The following is a 19,618-nucleotide window of genomic DNA, read 5'->3' as shown; positions in this document are numbered from 1 at the left end:
CTGTCCTGAGCTCCTGTGCCTGAATTTCCTTGAAGGCGCTCGGCCTGCTTGTTTCTGTATCAGTCTTGCTTTCCTGCAGGAGTCTGCAGCATAGTCATTAAGACCACAGACTTCTTGCGACCTGCACTGCCTGCGTTTCAGGCCCTCTGCTGCAGTTTCCAGCTCCTGTCTCTCTGTGCTTCAGCCTCCCCGTTTGCACACCTCCGCCCAGGGTTGCAGTGAGGCTTCTGTGAGCTACTGTGTGTAGGGCATTTGGTGTGGTGCCTGGTACATTAAGTGCTCTAGATGGCAAGACCCACATTTGATTCATCTTTATTTGCTTACAGGCATCTGGTGATAAATTTTTGTTGATTGAATGAAAGCATGGAGTTTAGTCAGACCCTGTTCTTGTTTTTCAGTGTCTGTCATTTGTGTAAGTTTTGTCTTTATATTTTAGAGACTGAAGCACTTTATTCACAAACTGTTCATCCACACATATGTACACAATATTTTTAAACCTATATACGTACTTTCTTGGGTTTTTTTACATTTCTTTGAAAAATTGAAGTATGTACATAAACTCTTCCTTATTAGTGTATAGTTCTAACTGTGACAGACAAGTGTAGTTGTGTAACTACACCCCTCCTACCCCCAGCCTCTAGCGATCACTTACCATTTTTCCTGTCCTTACAGTTTTGCTTGTTCCAGAATGTCATGTAACTGGGGTCATACGGTATTACACATACCATTTGTAAACCCATGCCAAATATTCCCAAAGGAGACTGACTACAAATAAAATGCCCACTCGAGCACAGTGCCTGGGAAAAAGCAGCCGCTTGATGAATGCCACTGAACTGTTGAGCCGATCACAAGTTTCACCGATGCTCTTAGTAGCTGCAGTGGTAACAGCGGCTGCTTCCCAGTCCCCACGACGTGCCTGGCGCTGTTCTGAGTGCATTCATGCACGTGAACTCGGGTAGTCCCCGGAGTGGTCCTCCATCACCAAGAGGAAGTAGGCGTACAGTGCGGTGAACAGTGGGGACTCACCCGTTTAGAGTTGAAAACCAGGTTGGAGGGATGACCCTCACTGCGTTTTATGCTGTTTGCCATCTCTGCCTCTGTGGTCGGGGCGGTTTGGTGTGCATCTCACTCAGTGCTGCTCTGAGCAGGAGCATCTGAAGAGTCAGCCACACGTCCCTCAGGCTCAGATGCTGACTGTGTCCTTCAAGTGGGGCTTCGCGTGGGGCGTCGGTGCGGATGTTACATGTGTCTTTTTCTCCCTCCTTCTCTAAGGTGTTTGTCTTTGGCACCCTCACAGAATGGCTGCGTTTCTACAACAAGGGGCTATACTGCTGTCTGTGGATTGTGAACGGCCTGCTGCAGTCCACCGGTTGGCCCTGTGTGGTTGCCGTCATGGGCAACTGGTTTGGGAAAGCTGGGTATGCCACTTCCTCTTTCATTTCCCTATTTAAGTAGTTTTAATATCGGATTGTTCAGACTTGTCAGAGTCAATTAACTCGATCCCTTCGATACCACCCACATCTCCTCTCTGTTTTGGAAAGTTAGAGTTGCAGGGAGAGAGGGCTTCACGTCGAAGTACGTTGGAAGTGGTGTGGACCTCAGAGATGGTCTAGCCCGGTGAGACACGTTCACAGCCCTCCCCTGGTCATGGTCAGATTGGAGTGTGGCTGAGGTGTATGTCTCAAAATTTTAAAAAAATCATCCCTTTACAGAACATAAATAACACAACATAGTAACATAAATCTCATGTGCCATCCCATCAGTTTGTCTTCCTGTGGGTTTGTGTTCCCTTTTTTGGAGACTCAGTGATCTAGTTTAACTTTCACTTAAAGATAAGGAAACTGAGGCCAGAAGTTATCTGTGGAACTTGCCTAAGGTCACATCGCGAAGGCTCCAAGGAGGATGCAGATGAAGAATGCCAAACTTTGGGGGTTAGTTAGATTGGACGTTTTCCTCCTAAAGCTTCGAGTAGTTGTCAGTTGTATGTGAGTTTGTGTGTGGTGTGTGCCAGTGGCGTGGGGATGGGCACCTGCTGAAGTGTCCTCTGGGCCACCCAAGAAGGACCATACTTAATTTACAGGATGGAGAGTAAGTTGAGATACTCAAAAGACTGGGCTTGATTGTTTATCATTGCATGCATGCCAAAACTCACCGAATTGTACATTTTGAACACGTACAGCTTACTGTATAGCATTGAGTTTTGGCATGCAGACACCTGTAAAAGTATCCTCCCCATTAAGATAATGACATAACCATCAGCCCCCAAAGTTTCTCCTTGTCCCGTGATAATACTTCCTCCCTCCTGATTGCCATCTCAGGCAACCATTGATCTGCTTTCTGTCAACTTTAGATTAATCTAAATTTTTCAAAAACTTTATTTGAGATGACTTTAGATTTATTTATACTCTTTACCATTTTCTTGCATTGTCTGTTTTTCACATTGTTGAGTTTTGAGATTTCTTTATATTCCAGCTACAAATCTTTTATCAGATAAGTGATATGCAAATATTTTCTCCCAATCTGTGGCTTGTCTTCTATAATTCTGTTAATAATGTCTTTCAGTGAGTCCCAAATTGAACTTTAGTGTAATAAAATCTTTGAGTTAGAAGAGACCTGATGCTTTGCCATTTGGGTGTACTTAAAAAAAAAAATCTTAAAATAGAATGTTGATTCTTTGTAAGGTGAGCCTGCACAGTTTTGGCCATTTTGTATTTGAACTGCACGCGAAATCCCTTCTGATTCCGTCTTCTCTTTCCCGCTGTTCCCATCTCAGACGAGGAGTTGTTTTTGGTCTCTGGAGTGCCTGTGCTTCAGTGGGCAATATTTTGGGAGCCTGTCTGGCATCTTCTGTTCTGCAGTATGGTTATGAGGTAGGTATTTCTTTCTAGCTTTTTCTTGAATATATAAATATATTTCTAATTTTTTTGAAATAATCCTGTGACCATTTGAAACTATTTAGAGCTACATCTGGGTGGGCAATTTTTGTATTAAGAGTTGACAAACTTTTGGTAAATTCAAACACATTGAAAAAATTAGTCATGGAAAAATACCCGAGTCTCAAGACATATAATCAATTGGGGAAAAGTATTTGCAACTCATGTTACAGATAAAGAGCTAATATCCCTAATATATAAAGAGTACACACAAATTGATAAGAAAAAGACCAACAAATCACTGAAAAAAAGGCAAAGGATTTGAATGTGTAGTTTATGAAAAAGAACTAGAAGTGGCTTGTAAATGCACAAGATATTCCACTTCACGCAGAACTTATTCATTCATTCAATACATATTTTTAAGCTCCTCTAAGTACCCTGAGGCAGTAGAGAATAGAGTCCTGGCCAAAAGAGACAACAGTCTCTGCCTTTATGGAATTTAGGTGTTAGTCGACAGAGAAATGCAAGCGAAAACTGCACTATTAAAAAAAGAAGAAGAAAAACCTACACTGTATTACTTACTAGATGGGTAAAAACCCCAAAGTTTGTTAACGTGTTGTGTTTGTGAGGATGTGACGAAGCAGGCATTGTGGATGGAAGAGTAAATAACCTGACTTGGGGTCAATATGGGACTGTTGATCTAAATTGCAGCTACTCTGGCCAAGCAGTCCAACCTCCACAGATTAATCCCACAGGTGAATATATTTCAACATCTACAAAGAGAGATATCTACAAGGTTATTTATTTCTACTTTGTTATAGCAAAGGATTGATAACAAATGTCAATCAAAAGGGAAATAGTTAAACGATGGTACACCTATTCAGTGGAATTCTGTGCAGGTATGACAGAATTAGGCAGCTCTCCGTGTACTGATGGGGCGAGAGTTCACTGGTGTGTTAAGTGAAGGAAGCAGGGGTGCATGACCTTGTGTATTGAATGCTGCCATTTGTGTGAAATGGAGGAAGAATTAAAGAGCATGTGTTTGTATTGACTTGTATGTTTGCAAAACTGCCTCTGGAAAGTAAAAATTTATTATTAAATACATGGTTATATGTTGGGAAAATGAGAACTGAATAGATGGGAGAAGGGGTGAGAGGCAAGGGTTTTCCTAACATCTACTTTTGGTCACTTGAATTGTCAATGTATGGCCTGTTAAAAAACCTAGTAATTAAGAGAGTTGCTCTTTTAAAAAGTAGGTAAATTTGTAAACAGCTCACCACCAAGTGTTTGGTGCCTGAAGAATTTTGGTCTGGTTAGGGTCGGTGGGAAGTCCTTCCTGTGTTCCTGTTTCTAGGCTTCTTACCTTCACACCTGGATTGTACTAATAGGGCTCAGATGGGAATTTTGGTTCACTCTACATGCCGTTCCCAAATTTGACTGTTGGAAACACTAATTTCGTCACTGACTTGTTAAAAAATGTAGACTGTCTACCCACATCAGGCTCTGTTCTCTCCTAAATAAAATCCAGCGATGCAGCCTGGCTTTTGAGTCTTTCATCTTGATAGCACCTTTCCAAATCAGTTTTCTTCCTTGTTACCCAGCAGAAGCCCTCAGCTTCCACCATGCAGGAGCCCTTCGTCTCCCTCCCACCGTCTGCCTTTTCTTCAGCTGTGCCAGGAGAGATGGTCAATTGCAGTGACTTCCAGCTCTTCCTTAAAGCATTGTGTCCCTGCTTCATCCTCTGTATCTGCTTCCTTCTGTTCCTGTATGTGTTTCCTGTTAGGGATGGGCCTTCTCATGTATGGAGCCACATGCTGCCTTATGTTATTGTTTTGTGTATTGTTTAATCCCCTCAACTGGAAAATATCTTTGAGGGCAGATACTATCTCTTATGGGAGGCTGTGATGTAAACAGTGATTTTTTTAGAGCTGGTTCTGAGTTCACAATTGTAATGGTACCACTCTTTGTCCGGGGGTCTTCATTATCCGCTCTGAGCCCTGCAGAGTCATTGGGAAAAACCTGGGAGAAAACACAAAACACCAGCTCAGTGCCTGGCACAGGCCGAGCACTCAGCGCTCATTTCCTTCCCAGTCTCCCTGCCCTCCCTGCTGCACCCCCACCTCCGCACGTGTGCCTCTAATGAGTATCCCAGATGTGTAAGGAGCCCTTTCCCTCCCCCTCCAGTATGCCTTCCTGGTGACGGCGGCTGTGCAGTTTGCTGGTGGGATCATCATCTTCTTTGGACTCCTGGTGTCACCGGAAGAAATTGGTGAGAAGAAGCTGTCTCTTCTGTTCTGATCGTCTTACTATTTTGGGCAAAGAGAAACCTGTGGCCAGAACAGCCAGTCTCTTTCTTCCTGGGAGAACTGTGAGCTGCTTTCAGTGAATTAAAGGAGCAGTGTTCCTGTTTGTGTCCGCAGACTCTGTGGCCTCGCCTGGCACAGCTGCAGGTGTTTGAGGGAGTGAGCCTCACTGTTTTATAGACTCAGGGAAAACTCATCATTTGCAAATGGGCTTTATAATTGAGACACTGGCTGGAAATTAGCATGGATGTATTTCCAATTTCACTCCTGGAGACAGATTTCTTTTCCTACATAAAAATGATTTAGGTGATACTTCTCTGTGGTTAAATAGCGAACGTGTGCAAGCGAAACCACAGAAGCAAATAGTTGGAGGGCTCTTCTATCCTTTGAGTTTATGAACGAGACACATCATTAAGCTTTTTTTGGTACATAAGAGAGTTTGATGTAGTTGAGAAAGCATAGCTTTGAAGCCAGATAAAGTAGAATTGGAGACCTGGGTTTGTTCATTAGCTAGGTGACCTTAATTGACCTTAGTTGACCTTTGGACTCTAAACCTTAGTGGCCGCTTCTGTAAAATGGATATAAAAATAACACTGACCCCATAAGTAATCATACATACAAAGCACTTACATGCAGTACCAGGCACCTGGAGGGCACTCTCTAACTGGTGGCTGTCACTGTTGTTCTAGGTCTCCCAGGTATTGAGGCAGAAGAAAATTTTGAAGAAGACTCACACAGGCCATTAATTAATGGTGCTGACAATGAAGATGAATCTGAGCCTAATTATTCAATCCAAGAAGACGACACTGCTTCCCAAGTCAAGGCAATAAGCTTTTATCAAGCGTGCTGCCTTCCCGGAGTTATACCGGTAAGGACTGTTCAGATCTCCTCACCGTAGCCAGTGAGACACTGTGGCCCTGGGTGTTAACTCTGCCTGGGATGAAGCATCTTGAAGTATTAGCTTCTCTTTGAGACTTTGTTTTAGGGATATGTGTTCAGAGGAGTAGCGCAGGGTGGCTCTCAGCTTGTTTCTGTGTTGGTACCACTTGAGATTTTATCTGATGTCTAATGCAGGGGTTGGCAAACCTTTTCTTTGAAGAGCCCCCAATGTTGTCAGCTTTAGGGGCACCATACAGTCTCTGCCACACCAGACGACTCTGTAGAGCGAAAGAATCCGTGGACAGTGTGGGGCAAATGGGCCTGGCCAGGTTTGGCCTGCGAGCCTGAGTTTTCTGACCCTGATCTAGTGTTCGAGTAAGAAGGCAAAATTGATATTTTTAAATATGCCTTTTGGCCTGTTGCAGTATTATGGAATTACAGGTAGACCGAGAGGGGTTTGGAATGGTTGGTTAAGTCTGCCTTGTTTGCCTATGTTCTTACCATTCTAGTGGGAGAAAAACGTTTGCCCCTCTGCTAAGAGCGCTAGAGCAGAATGCTCCACAGCATTTCTTGGTAATGCGTTCCAGTGTTTCCACAGCCTTTGCAGTCAGGTTTTTTTTTCTAACGTCTAAACTGAATCCCTTCTGCTGCAGTTTATCTGTCTTGATGTTTCGGGCGCCCTAGCACGGGAGTGGAAGTAAGAGGCCTAGGTTATGTTTCCAGCTTACCCACTAACTCTCTGTGAGGCCTGGGGTAAGTCACTCAGCCCGTCCTTGTGTCTCAGTCCCCCGTCCTCTGGAACAGAAAGTCTGCCAGCCCGCCCTGGGGTCTGTAACGTTGGGTTATTGTGTTACGAAAAAGAACCTTTTAAATTTTGTGTTTAATGGTGCTTTATAAATGTAATCCCTCCGTTAGATTCAGAGTCTGTGGGTTGTCCTGTTCCCTTCACCTGTGCCCCTAAGCTAAGAGAACTGACATTTGCAAACAGATGGTTTAAGTATGAGTTAAAATTTAACTGTTAAGTCCCCATGGTTCTTTAACCAAAAGATGATGTATAATACAACAGGCTTTGGGCCTGTTCTTATGCTAATCTAATGATTAGCATTTTTTTAAACTAATTATTCAAATATTCTGCTGTTAATAGTGTAATTTCAGAGACAGAACTTAGATTTGTTGTGACTAAACAGGGACCTCTTTTGCTATTCCTTTGTGTTTCACAAGCTATTGTTCCCTGACACGGGCAGGGAGTAAAGGAAACCTAGTTAACTTAATTCCTTTGTCTTTGTGGCAGGCTGTCTGGACAAAATGCAGTCATGACGAGGAGTCGGCTCTCTGGGGGGTGGCTGCTGCCCTGCCAGGGAAGCTGTTTTAAAACAAGTGATACCTAGGGAATAACTGGCAGTTCCAGGGAAAAGAACATACTAGCCAGACACCCTTTGAAGTCAGGCTCTCTGTTCCTCCCCCTTTTTCCTTTGATGCTAAATGTCAGGATTTCCTGGTAATAATGTGTTGAATATAGGAGCCTCAGCCCCAGCCCCACTGCCATCTTAAGGCGGCGGCAACTTTCATTCCTCACCGTAGAGCCACAGGCCCATGACAGTCGTGTTCTTTCATTTTTGATGCACCAAAGATGCTCTCTGCTTTCCCCCCCGATGTGGGACTATAAAGCTTTTGGAAACCATAATGTGAAAGTAGTTTTCATGTCAATGCTTTTCTCAGACCTTGAAACGTAGTCCAGTCACATTAACTTCGCAGGAAGCAGAGGAACCAAAACAAAAGCTCGGCTGCTTGCAGTCAAAGCTGTGATGTTTACTGGAGTCCTTTGCTTATGGGCAGTGCTGGTTAGTGGCATGAATGCCTTTTATCTCTACCTAAATAAAGAAATATGAGTATGTGCCGTGCCTTACAGGTTCAAAACACTGGTTTGCTTCTACCAGAGAACTGAAAGGGGAAGAAAGTGGGGACAATTAAGAAATAGTCCTATGTGATGTGTTTTCTGTCCCAAAGGCCTGCTGTACTGCCTGTCTAGACGCTAATGGGGATGAAGAGACGGGGGAGACTAGGTAAAGTCAGACCAGTGGGTATCTGTAGGAATGTTTAATTTTAAAATCAGGTGCTGTTCATCCCAAACTCCTCCAATTTGTTTTGCTTTTTAGTTACATTAAATATTGTGGTCTTGCTGTGCTGTTTGTTCTTGCTGAGAGTTAGATGTTTTTCTTGCAGTATTCACTGGCCTACGCCTGCCTGAAGCTAGTGAATTACTCCTTCTTCTTCTGGCTGCCCTTTTATCTGAGTAACAACTTTGGGTGGAAGGAGGCCGAAGCTGACAAGCTGTCCATTTGGTACGATGTCGGAGGGATTATAGGTAATGCCAGAGATGCATCTTTTAATTTCATAAGAGTTAGTCACTAGTCATATTTTACTGGGTTATGAAATCAGGCACCATTTAAAGTTTTATTACTTATTCCACAACCATTTTTCCTAAACTGTCCTACCAGTAAATAGCCAAACCCTTTAAAAAAAAAAGAAAGGAAAGTTCACAGAAAAGAAGACCCAGCTCATGGCAGCCCTGTGGTTTATAGGGCGCTTTTTTCTCAGTCCTGTGTTGATGGATCAGTTCTTTTGTCTTGGGAAGCACAGGGATGTTTCTTTCTGATCTCTTCAAGTGTAACCCTTTTGTACACTTTCAGTGATACCTTAGTTCTAAAGCTAATTGTACGTCAGAGATCCAAGTTAGAATGTGAATGTGTTCATTTTATCTACCTCTCACATTTCCTACTGTCTGCAGCCAAAGAAGGGAAAATATGAGCTCAGTGTATTGTATGTCAGGCCATAAAGGTAGGAATAACAGCAAGGGTTAATTTTTTATTTTGCAATTGCTTCATTGTACACAGCAGATTTTATTAGTGACTTTTTTGCTATATCTAGAAGTGTAAACAAGGAAGTAGGAGACGATTAAATCAGGCAGATGTACAGAGTGCATTTTAGTGGCTGTTACTTATATGGCTGTGGCAAAACCTTAATATCCTTTCTGTGATGTTTACCTTTAGGAGTCTGGTAAGACTAGAGTGCCCTGAACACCTGAAAGCACAGTGTATCCTTAGGTGATACACTGTTAGCATTTGAACATGTGCCTTTGTTCTTAGATCCAGAGCCAAAGGTGAGGTTAGACCTACATTCCTTCTGTGTCCTGCTGTCTGATGAGGACGTGCCAGGTGTCCCACTGCTCCTAGACTACTCCAAACAGGACTGTGTCTAAGTGTGACCTTGTTGCTTGAAGGATCCACATCACCTCTTTTTAAACATCCTGACCTGTTAGTTATTACCAAGCCATAACTGCTGCATTTAATTTTAGTGAATATTTGTGTTCACTATTACTATCAGCCTATGAGGCACAGTCCACAATTCGTTATCGTTTAAAATAGGAAGCAGAAAAATCAGGAAAAGCCTTCATAGCTGGTTTGAGAAGGGAAAGCAAACAGCAAGGAAGAATGGGGTGGTTTGAATGATTTTTCCTTGTTTTGGTGCCTGACTGGTGGCGTCCTGTCCCCATCAGTCATCATGGCGGTTAACAGGTAATCTTTCTAAAAGGAAATTATGGAGGAAACCTTTTAGAAGAGTCTGCTATCTTTTTGGCTAGACCAGTGTTAGGATCCTGATAGCCGGTAGTGGGTCTGTGGGAAGCAAGGGTCAGGTGGCTGAGCTAAATTTTAAACGATTTTAATTGGGTTGCGCTCTTTGTGCTTGAAGGTGGAACTTTGCAAGGCTTCATCTCTGATGTGTTACAGAAGAGGGCCCCGGTTTTAGCTCTCAGTCTGCTCCTGGCAGTTGGGTCCCTCGTTGGATATAGTCGTGAGTATTCCCTTGCAATTTAATCGTTTTCCTGATCTCTTAGGACTAAGGCATTTATTTGCCTTAAGTCAGTGACAACCCTGGGGAGATCGTTGAGACCAGCCACAAAGGCATCAGATGGGACCTTTGTGTTGTCCTGTAAATGCCTGGTAAGAGTATCGTCACATAGTTTTATTTGTGTTGCGGAGGAAACTGGCATCGCCCCTGCTTTGTTGGTTTGTTTAAAAGCTTGCCTGGGAGTGTATATGCTTTGTTCGAGGGTAGGCTCCAGAGGGGCAGCCTTAGAGCCAATAAAACAATAAAAGGGACAAGGATTCAAAAGAGGAAAGATGGTAATTAGTAGGTTTGGTATATGTTCCTTAAGATGCTGCTGAGATGGAAGTAGTGCTTTTCTGTAGCTTTTAGGAGTCCCATTAGCTTGAGCACCAGCAAGAGGCGGACATTCCAGATAAACGCTGGAGGAGGCGGTGATGGAGCCTGTGTCTTTTGTTGTCTCCGGGAGTGACCTGTGTGTGCTGTTTGGTGGAGGCACGTGTGATGCGCTCTTCACATCATTGTTCTGTGTCTGTCTGACCTCACAGGTTCTCCAGACGACAAGTCCATCAATGCACTTCTGATGGCTGTTACAGGTATGGCGATGGCTCCTCTATAAACAGAAAGGAAAAAAGGAACCTGATTTCTCCCTCAATCTGAGTAATACTAAAACCTTAGTTAGAGAGCACGCAGGTGGTAACAGGAAAGACGCCTCATCCAGACTCTCATTTCTCTGCTGTTACATGACCTCCTCAGTCCTGTTGTTACAGAATCAGTCCCTTTTGACAGAGTTTGTCTAAGGTTTTTGGTTGCTGCCCCACCCTCTTACTATTACTTCTGGAAGTGGCTTAGGAAGACACCACACTGGAAACCAGGTCACTAGCTTTCAAAACGTCCAGTATAGCTCCTGTGTGGGAATTGGCCAGTATTTCATTGCTTGAGCCTCAGATAAAGCAATTGAGTGCAGTTAAGGACCATGTTTTAGAAAAATTCTTATTTTTAAACTTGAGATTGTAAGACAGTGGGAGCTGCTCCTGCTGAATGAGACACATGGAGCTGATCCAGCCCCGTGAACAGATTCACCTGGGCCACCTCTGCTCAGTTTGGACAGCCACACCGAGAGCAGTGGCAGGTGGAACCCTCTGCACCGTTTAAGTCACTTTTTCTCTTCTCCCTCTTTTTTTCAATGTTTGGTTGAATTTGGGTAGTCACATGCTCTACAAGGCACCTCTGCTGTAATGGAATTTGACAAGCTAGTGCAATTAGTTGTTAGTGAATGCACACTTCACAGGATTAGAAAGGTGTGGTCACTGTATTTTCTGTATCTTTACTTTCTATGAAATATACTGTAGGGTCACATAATTCACAGAGGGATTTCAGAAAAGTAGCTGCTAACTAGTTTGAAGATGATACTGTCTGGGGAAGTTTTCCATTTTTTGCTGGTTATTTTTTCCCCTTCTCTTCAGTTTTTCTCCAACAAACTGATTAAAATATTGGGACAAGATTGCCTTATTCAGTAGATTCCTGGTGTTGTTACGAATAGTATCTTAACTAAGAACATGTTCTGTTTATGACTTCAGGATTTTTTATCGGTGGACCCTCTAATATGATTAGCTCTGCTATTTCTGCGGACCTGGGCCGTCAGGAGCTGATCCAAGGGAGCAGTGAGGCTTTGGCGACCGTCACAGGGATTGTTGATGGGACGGGGAGCATCGGAGCTGCGGTGGGCCAGGTGAGAGAGCAGGAGAGGGGTTGACGTTGAGTGTTCAGTAGCTGTTCAGCGGTGGAAGAATTTGTACCAGCCTGCTGGGCCGCAGTAGGTGGCACTCTTACGCTGTAGTGTGCTGTACAGGAAGTCCTGGGCTTTAGTCTCCTCTGAGGCCCAGCTGATGTGACCTAATATGGAAGGTCCCTCTACATTTTTCAATTCCTTCTTTCCACTTTTACTTCCAGATTCTTCCTGTCTAGAAGTAAGCTAGCACCTCATAAGACAGGTCCTTCATTCCCGCCCTTCACCCCCTCTTCCAGCCTGAGCTTGGCACTCCAAGGAGGCCATGAGACACATCCTTCTTATTATCCCCTACCTGACACGCAGGCCCTACCTCCTCTCCGCCGACCAAACACACACCTGTGCACATGGTCCTCAAATGGATCCCACCAGAAATTGCCATGGACTCTGCAGCTGCCCTGAGGCACCTTCTCTGCTTCCTACAACCGTATCTCAAAAGGCAGTTCATAAGAGGAGGGTATATAGTTCAAGTGGTAGAGCACATGCTTAGCATGCACAAGGTCCTGGGTTCAATCCCCAGTACCTCCTCTAAAGATAAAATGAATAAATAGGCCTAATTACCACCCCCTCCAAAAAAATTAAATAAAAGGCAATTCATAAATGTCTTACAGCAGAATCATCTGGGATGCTCATTAAAGTACAGAACACTAAGCTTACTGTAGACTTACTGCATCAGAACCTGGGGAATCTGTATTTCAGCAAGCCTTCCTGGTGGTTCTTATGCACACTGAGGTTTGAGATCTTCCAGGCTAAGCTTGGTCTACTGTAGGTAGTCAGAACTATTCAAATTGATCTTTTTTGCTTAAATCCAGCTTCTGAAAGATAATCTCTCCTCTGGGATGGTCATGAGCCCTGCCTCTCCTGGGGTACACTACTCCAGGTCATTGAGTGCTAATTTTGTGAAATATAGATTTGAGAATCATCTGTAATGGATAAAATAGTTGAAACTATGGAAGTGATATGATGTTTAATGGGGAAAGAAAATACAGGCAGAACCTTAGGGGATGCCCTGTGGTCAAAGAAGCAGAAAGCCAGAATTTGAGGAGCTGTGTTGTTACTGAGATAGGTCATAGATGTGGAGAGGTCAGGAGAAAGAATGGAGAAAAAAGGCTTGCAGTTTTGACAGTTAGGTCATTAATGGCCTTAAAGATTGGTACCCTGCCTAAATGGGGTAGATCAGCAGTGTTCGATTGCTGGTGGTTAGCGAGAGAGCAAGTACTGAGGATGATAAACCACTTAATGCTGATCTCCACCTGGCCATAGAGTGTATATTTATTTGTTAATGTCTGTCTCTCCCACTATAATGTGAGCTTCCTGAGGGCAGCATTCTATTTATTTTGTGTTCCACTGTAGCCCCAGTACCGGGAACAGTGCCTGGCACATAGTAGGCCTTCAGATATTTGTTGCATGGTTGTAGAATGAATGATTGATAGGATCAGTGTGTTTGCATATTTGATTATGACACCATGGTTTCTTCACCAAACGGTGCTGGGAAAACTATATATGCACATTGCAAAATAGTGAATTTGGACCCTTACGTTACACTGTGTACAAAAATTAACTCAAAATGGATCAAATACCTTTAACTTTAAGAGTTAAAGAAAACATAGGGATAAATCTTCATGACAGATACATACCAGTGGTCAGTAAGCACCTGAAAAGATTCTGTGTCCTTAGTCATTAGGGAAATGCAAATCAAAAAGATGAGCTACCATTTCATACCTAATTAGGATGGCTATAAATAAAACCAAATAACAAGTATTGGTGAGGATGTGGAGAAATTCCCAAACATTGCTGGTGGGAATGTAAACTCGCATGGCTGTTGTAGAAAACACTGTGGTGGTTCTTCAACAAGTTAAGCGTAAAATTACCATATGACCCAACAGTTCCACTCCAAGGTATGCTGTACCCCCAAATAATTGAAAACAAGGATTCAGATATTTGTATGCCAATGTTTTTTGCAGCATTATTCATAATAGCTAAAAAGTGGAAACAAATCAAGTGTCCATTGATAGATGAATGGATAAACAGAATGTGGTATGCCTATGCTATGGCATATTATTCAGCCATAAAAAGGAATGGAGTTCTGATTCCTACAGAATCAGAGTTCTGATTTGCTACAGCATGGTTGAACCTTAACAACATTATGCTAAGTGAAATAAGCCAGATGCAAAAGGACAAATATTGTGTGATTCCGCTTAACATGAAATATCTACAATAGGCAAGTTCATAGAGACAGAAAGCAGATGAGAGGTTATCAGGGGCTGAGGAGAGGGGGATCATGGACAGTTATTGCCGAGTTAATGATAGTACAGTTTCTGTTTGGGGTGAGGGAAATTTTTGAGAATAGGTAGTGGTGATGATTGTGTAACATCATGAATGTATTTGATGCTGCTGAGTTGTGCACTGAAAGATGGTTATAAATGGCAAGTTTTATGTTAAATGTATTTTACCATAATTTTTAAAAAGAAAATGGGTTAATTGCTATTGGATAGATTTCAGTAATTGAAAATAAAGGAAAAGACTATGCTGTAGAGTGTCAAAGTCATACAGTAATCCTGTGAGCAAATAGCATTATTGAAAAATGAGTGGTATACTTAAACGACGAACTATTTTTGAAAGCATCAATTATAGTACCTTTCATTGGAAGAAGGAATGATTAAACGGAAGTGGCTTGAGGCTGTTCATCTTTTTCTCTTAATAGCAAAGTGAGTAAAAATAAACCTCCTGGACTTGAGCCTTTTGTTATGCAATTTTTTTATTTGGACTCTGCCCACTTACCAAACAAAGTTGTCAATAAAGCTTAAATAGGAGCATATATATGTGAAAGAGTTCCTTAAACTGTGAAACATTGTACGAATCCTAACTCTTCTTATTTTCTAGAAGACCCATGTGTGATCTACTGTTTAGCTACTTCATTTTGCTGGTTTATAGAGGGTTATATTGTGATTCCTTTTCTCCCTTTTAGTATTTAGTGTCTCTGATCCAGGACAACCTAGGATGGATATGGGTTTTCTACTTTTTCATTCTTATGGTAAGTGTGTGCTTTTCTTTTTTTCTTTTAACTATCATTTTTAAAAATTAGTTCAAAGCATTTACTTAAATCATTTCTTAAACCAGAAAAACTGCTGATTGCTTTTATAGATTCTCTTGTGAAAAGTAACATGTTGTTATTCTAAAAGACACATCCTTTTTTCAAGGAGGGGAAGGGCTGTTAGTTTGCCCTTGACCTGAGTCTAGTGAGTATTGTCATTTATAATTCTAGAAAAAATGATGAGAGACTTATATATCCCCAGGCATTAGTCAGGGTACTCTTCTGGGGTACTCTTGATCTGCTAAATATAATTTGGAAATTCTGAAGGAAATTACAGTGTACACCAAGCCACAAAGGGTTAAACAAGAAACACTGCTATAATTAACACTGTTGTGAAAGTTCTGAGATGAACCTTGAGTCTCTTGAGAAAATATCTGTTGTGCCTTACACATTCTTGGCTGAAACTCTACTTTCCAGGAAACAGCCAATACAGAATAAAGCCTTTTGCTTTTAAAACATTGCTCTCTGTTGAAAAAGCATGTGACATGCTCTTATCACAGTATTGAGACAGTGCTCGAGACAGGTCCACTACTAGAGAGTCTGATGATGGCTTCGTCCACCAGGGGATGCATTTAGTATCCTGTTCCTAAATCTAGGGCATCCTAATTGGATGCAGCTTCCATCACCCCACGTCCAGATACTCTCCTCCAGCCTTGTTCAAGGAGCCTTGGGGATAGCTCAGCGCTGGAATTCCCTGGAGCTGCCTTAAGGCTTACGTACTCTGCTGTCACAAAGGATGCTTTCTTCTGCCTAACCGCTGCCTTCTGACTGTTAAAGACTGGTCCATATAATTCTGTTTTACTTCTGATATCCATGCTAAGTAGAGGGAAATATTTCCTGATGAACCTGCTGGTATGATCATACTAGAAGTTGTAATAGAAAGAAAACTGAACTATCAGAAGAAATACTGTTTTAAATATGAGCTCCAGTATCAATTTTCTGCTCTACCTGTAGCGAATTATGTAATTTGTGTACCTCAGTTCTTTTTTTGGAGACTGTAATGTAACGTTAAGTATTTTGTAATATTAATTATAACTTTCAAAATCATTTTCTAATTCATTAAAGATTGAGTTATCTTTGTACGAAGTCAAAAATGAATGTAATTGTCCAGATTCATTATTACGTTCAAAACACGATGCTGTATCAGAATTGATTAAATTGTCGCTGCATATTTAATGCTTTTTTCTCTTCACAGACAAGTTGTACAGTTCTATTTATTTCACCACTAATAGTGAGGGAAATAGGCTCTCTTTTGCAAAGACGACAAGCTCGCATATTGAGTGAGTGACGGATGCCCACAAAAGAACAACAGGAGACACGCCAGGACGGTAATTTCTAATCCACCCTATTGTGGGGTGGTCTTAGGAGCTCCAGCGTAGCCTCGGATTGTCAAGCCTCTTTCAGCAGTGTCAGCCACCTGAGATGCTGACCGGACTGAAGGCTGGGAGGTTTTTCTACACTACAGCAATCACTGTTAATGATTTTTATCGTTGTTTCACAAACGTACTGAATGGCCTAGGACTCTTCCAGGGTCTTTGCTGGCCTGTGGCGGTGTATGCCTTCAGCGCTGAATGCTACATTGGGCTTGGACCCTTGTTCTCCAGCCTGGAAAGCTGAGTGACCGCGAGGCAGTCATGCGCGGCTTCTATCGACGACATATGTGCTCCATGAATAGAAAGGATGGCTGCATTTTGCTTTGGGAATGAGTTTGCAGAGAGTGGTTCATCTTTGAAGCACCAAATCCTGATCAAGTGCTCCAGCTGGATCCAGCATAAGCCTGCCTGGGACAGAGGATCCCTTTGTTAACTGCGGTGGGAAAAGTCATACTACATGCTGATTGGCTCCGTCACTCTGGATCTGCTCTGAGGTCATTCAGCTCCAGAAGCAGACGTATCTTCAAATTGTTGTCAGCTTCTCCTCTGTCTGCATTCAGAGCTGTCCCTGACTCCTGGAAGCTCTTAGTCTTCCTCTTAAGGACCATACGGTACATCAGCTGTGAACATTCCAGTGTGTAACTTATGACTGAAGTACTCAGCCCCAGACTTGTTCTCTGGGACTTCAGGATCCACTAGGAAGCTGCTTGGCTTCCTGTTTTCAGAGGATTGATCTCTGCCACAACCGGGTTCCTTGAGTTAACCTCAGCAGGAGACTAGAATTAGAATAAAAGGATAGACCTTCAGGCCCTGTAAACGTTAAGCGTGTGACACTGAATCACATTAATGGATTACTGGGCCTGAGGGGTGTCTAGGTGTCCATTCTTTAGAAGTTTGTAGCGTACGTGTCCTCAAGGCTGTGAATTCTGTACTAATTATCAATATTTTAAGGTTATTCTGTGTATATATATATTTTAAATTATATAAATGAACAGGCAAAAAATGTGCAATTTTGAGGGCTGCCTAATTTGCATTAGGTTAGGAAATATTTTTCAACCTCTTGCTTTATACTCTGAAATGTGATGTGTTTATGAACTTGTTAATGTTATTTAATCAAGCAGACTGCCAATCAGTTAATTGCTCATTACTGACAAAAAGGGAAAATGAAACACAAAAAGGGAAAATAAACTGACTTTTATAATAAATATCTGTCCATCTGGTTACTTTGTGTGTGCTCTGAGCTCCGCGACGTAGCATGTGATTCACGCCTCGCGATTTCCTGCTGTTGAGCGTTCCCTAGTGACCACTCACTGATGCTGCGGGGTTGCCAGACCACAGGTTCTCCCCTTCTCGGTGCTGGGATGGCCCCGTTTCTGTTGCATTCTGTGGAAGCCTTGCCTTCCCCTTTGTGTAAGATTGTGCTCGGGTTGGATGAGTTGCCTGATTGTAATTTAAGAATTTTCTGTAGATGAACCCCATTTTGATACTTAGCCTCTTTCTGACATTTGGCTGAGAGAGGTTCCTCTCCCGCATCTTTGTATCCCATGGTCACATCTTCGTATCCTGACCCCAACCATTGTTTTCTTGCCCACTTTAAACTTAGCTGGGTGAGTGTCCCCCTGATCTCTCTGTAGACTGTAAGCTATACCTGAAATGAAATTATAAGTAAAATAACTGCTCAGCACTGAATGTAATTATACCTTGCACTGTATCTTGCAGAATAATAGGAAGTATATCTCCTCTTGTGGTCCTAGCAGTCCATGTACAAATTAGCCTTAAAGAACTCCTAAGAGTTAACTTCACTTTTTCCTTTTTTCCCCTGGAAGAAAAGGCCACACAGTGAAGGCTAATTTGGAAAAGGATTCTTCTCTGACAGCTCAACCTCTGATACTTTCTGGGTTGAAATACAGTGCTCTGGCCTACCTTTCCTTGTCATACGGTGGGTTTTTTTCCCTTCCTTCCATATAGTTTCAAAGGAAAAAGGCTCCTCTCCACTTCTACTTATTCTATTCCTCACTGCTTCCTGGAGGACCAGTGTCCCACAGTCAACACGGACACACGAAAAGGGCCCTCTGTGTGTGTCTTGACGTTCAGCGGGATGGAGGATAGAAGAGGCTCCCATTCCCTCCTTCCCTCCCCCTTTAAAACCCCAGAAGTCCTCCCTCCTCCCACACAGGTAACTGATAAAGACTTTTCTTGTCCCTGTTAGTTCTTCTGACTTAGGTCCTGTTTTCCTCTTCACATCCAAACCCTCTGAGTTAACAGATGGTGTCTGCTCCCTTCCTGGCAGCGCTACTGACTTCCTCCTCGACTGGGTAACTGTGTGTCTGTTCGCCCAGGACAGTTCTGGTTTATGCCTGATGTTCTGACATAATTAACGTATCATAATTATAGCATATCCCTTTGCTCTCCAGGTGTCCTAGTTTGGATATCTTATCCTTAACCTTTTACATTTTTTGCATCACCTTACAGAAACCGTGCAGCTGAAGGTCCTCGAATTCAGAGATTTTTTTTCATCCCTTACCTTTTTTAAACCTCTTACACTTGACACCGGTAACCACTTCATCTTTCCCAGGACTTCTCCTCTTTGGCTTCTGTGGCATTTTAATGGATTGAATCTTCTTAACCACCTGTCTTTTACTGGGGTCTCCTCTCTGTTCACCCTCTGCTAGTTCCTTTCCTACAGTAGGTGTCACCGGCTTTCCCAGACAAGCTGTTCTCATCATCTAATAATAGCTCCGTTTAGTACTTAGTGAATAAGAAGCCACTAAAGAGAGATGTGGCATCAATTTATATAATGCTGTCCTGGTGTTTAGTTAACAGCAAGTCTCAAGGGAAACAGGCTCAACTTACATAACCTCAGCCCTCCTCCCATCCCCACACAGACCACTCTGCCAATTACTGACCTGAATGGTTTTCATGTTTTCTGAGTCACAAACCCTTTTGAGTCTTTGAAAGCTATTTACCCTTTCCCTAGATCAAAATGCACATATCTTTTTGTCTTTTTTTTTTTTCAGGAAGCACCTGTTTTATTTTTAATTAAAAAATGTTTAATTGTGATACAATACACATAATATAAAATGTACCATCTTAGCCATTTTAAGTGTACCATTCAGCAGTGTTGTCAGTGTTTTTTTTCCTCCTTCCTTACCTTCTTGTCTGTAATACCCCCTTTTTTAACTCTTTGCTTTTGAAACTTAAGTTTTCCTTCAAGGTTTGGCCCAGCACCGTCTAGTCCAAGGGTCCTTTTCCCAGCCAGCCTTGCTAGCCCTCCACCGTCTCGCCTTTTTTGTTACTTAACATCAGTATTACTTATTTGGTGCCTAGCTGTTTCTGTCTTACTTGTTTTTATATATAAGTCCCCAAGGAGATAATCGGTCTTTTTCTCCAATGCATAGTTCCTTGCATGGTTGGTACCGAGT

General features: G+C 42.5%; 1 protein-coding gene across 3 annotated transcripts in view; it reads left to right on the top strand.

Annotated features, from left to right (window-relative positions):
* The window catches only part of SLC37A3 (solute carrier family 37 member 3), a 34,430-nt gene extending 17,029 nt beyond the window's left edge, over positions 1 to 17,401 (top strand). For 2 of the 3 annotated variants that reach the window (XM_032483491.1, XM_032483493.1), the window contains exons 6-15: positions 1,273 to 1,418; positions 2,774 to 2,870; positions 5,058 to 5,142; positions 5,866 to 6,044; positions 8,279 to 8,420; positions 9,806 to 9,907; positions 10,489 to 10,536; positions 11,521 to 11,672; positions 14,698 to 14,763; positions 16,019 to 17,401. In XM_032483491.1, coding sequence (XP_032339382.1) covers positions 1,273 to 1,418; positions 2,774 to 2,870; positions 5,058 to 5,142; positions 5,866 to 6,044; positions 8,279 to 8,420; positions 9,806 to 9,907; positions 10,489 to 10,536; positions 11,521 to 11,672; positions 14,698 to 14,763; positions 16,019 to 16,111 — 1,110 coding nt within the window. In that variant the 3' untranslated portion in view covers positions 16,112 to 17,401. The other variant, XM_032483494.1, reaches the window with a different exon arrangement.
* The last annotated feature ends 2,217 nt before the right edge of the window (positions 17,402 to 19,618 follow it).

Source organism: Camelus ferus, chromosome 7 (genome assembly GCF_009834535.1).
Source record: "Camelus ferus isolate YT-003-E chromosome 7, BCGSAC_Cfer_1.0, whole genome shotgun sequence".
NCBI classification, from domain to species: domain Eukaryota; kingdom Metazoa; phylum Chordata; class Mammalia; order Artiodactyla; family Camelidae; genus Camelus; species Camelus ferus.
The sequence above is the reverse complement of the archived record's forward strand: the minus strand, read 5'-3'. Positions and strand labels throughout refer to the sequence as shown.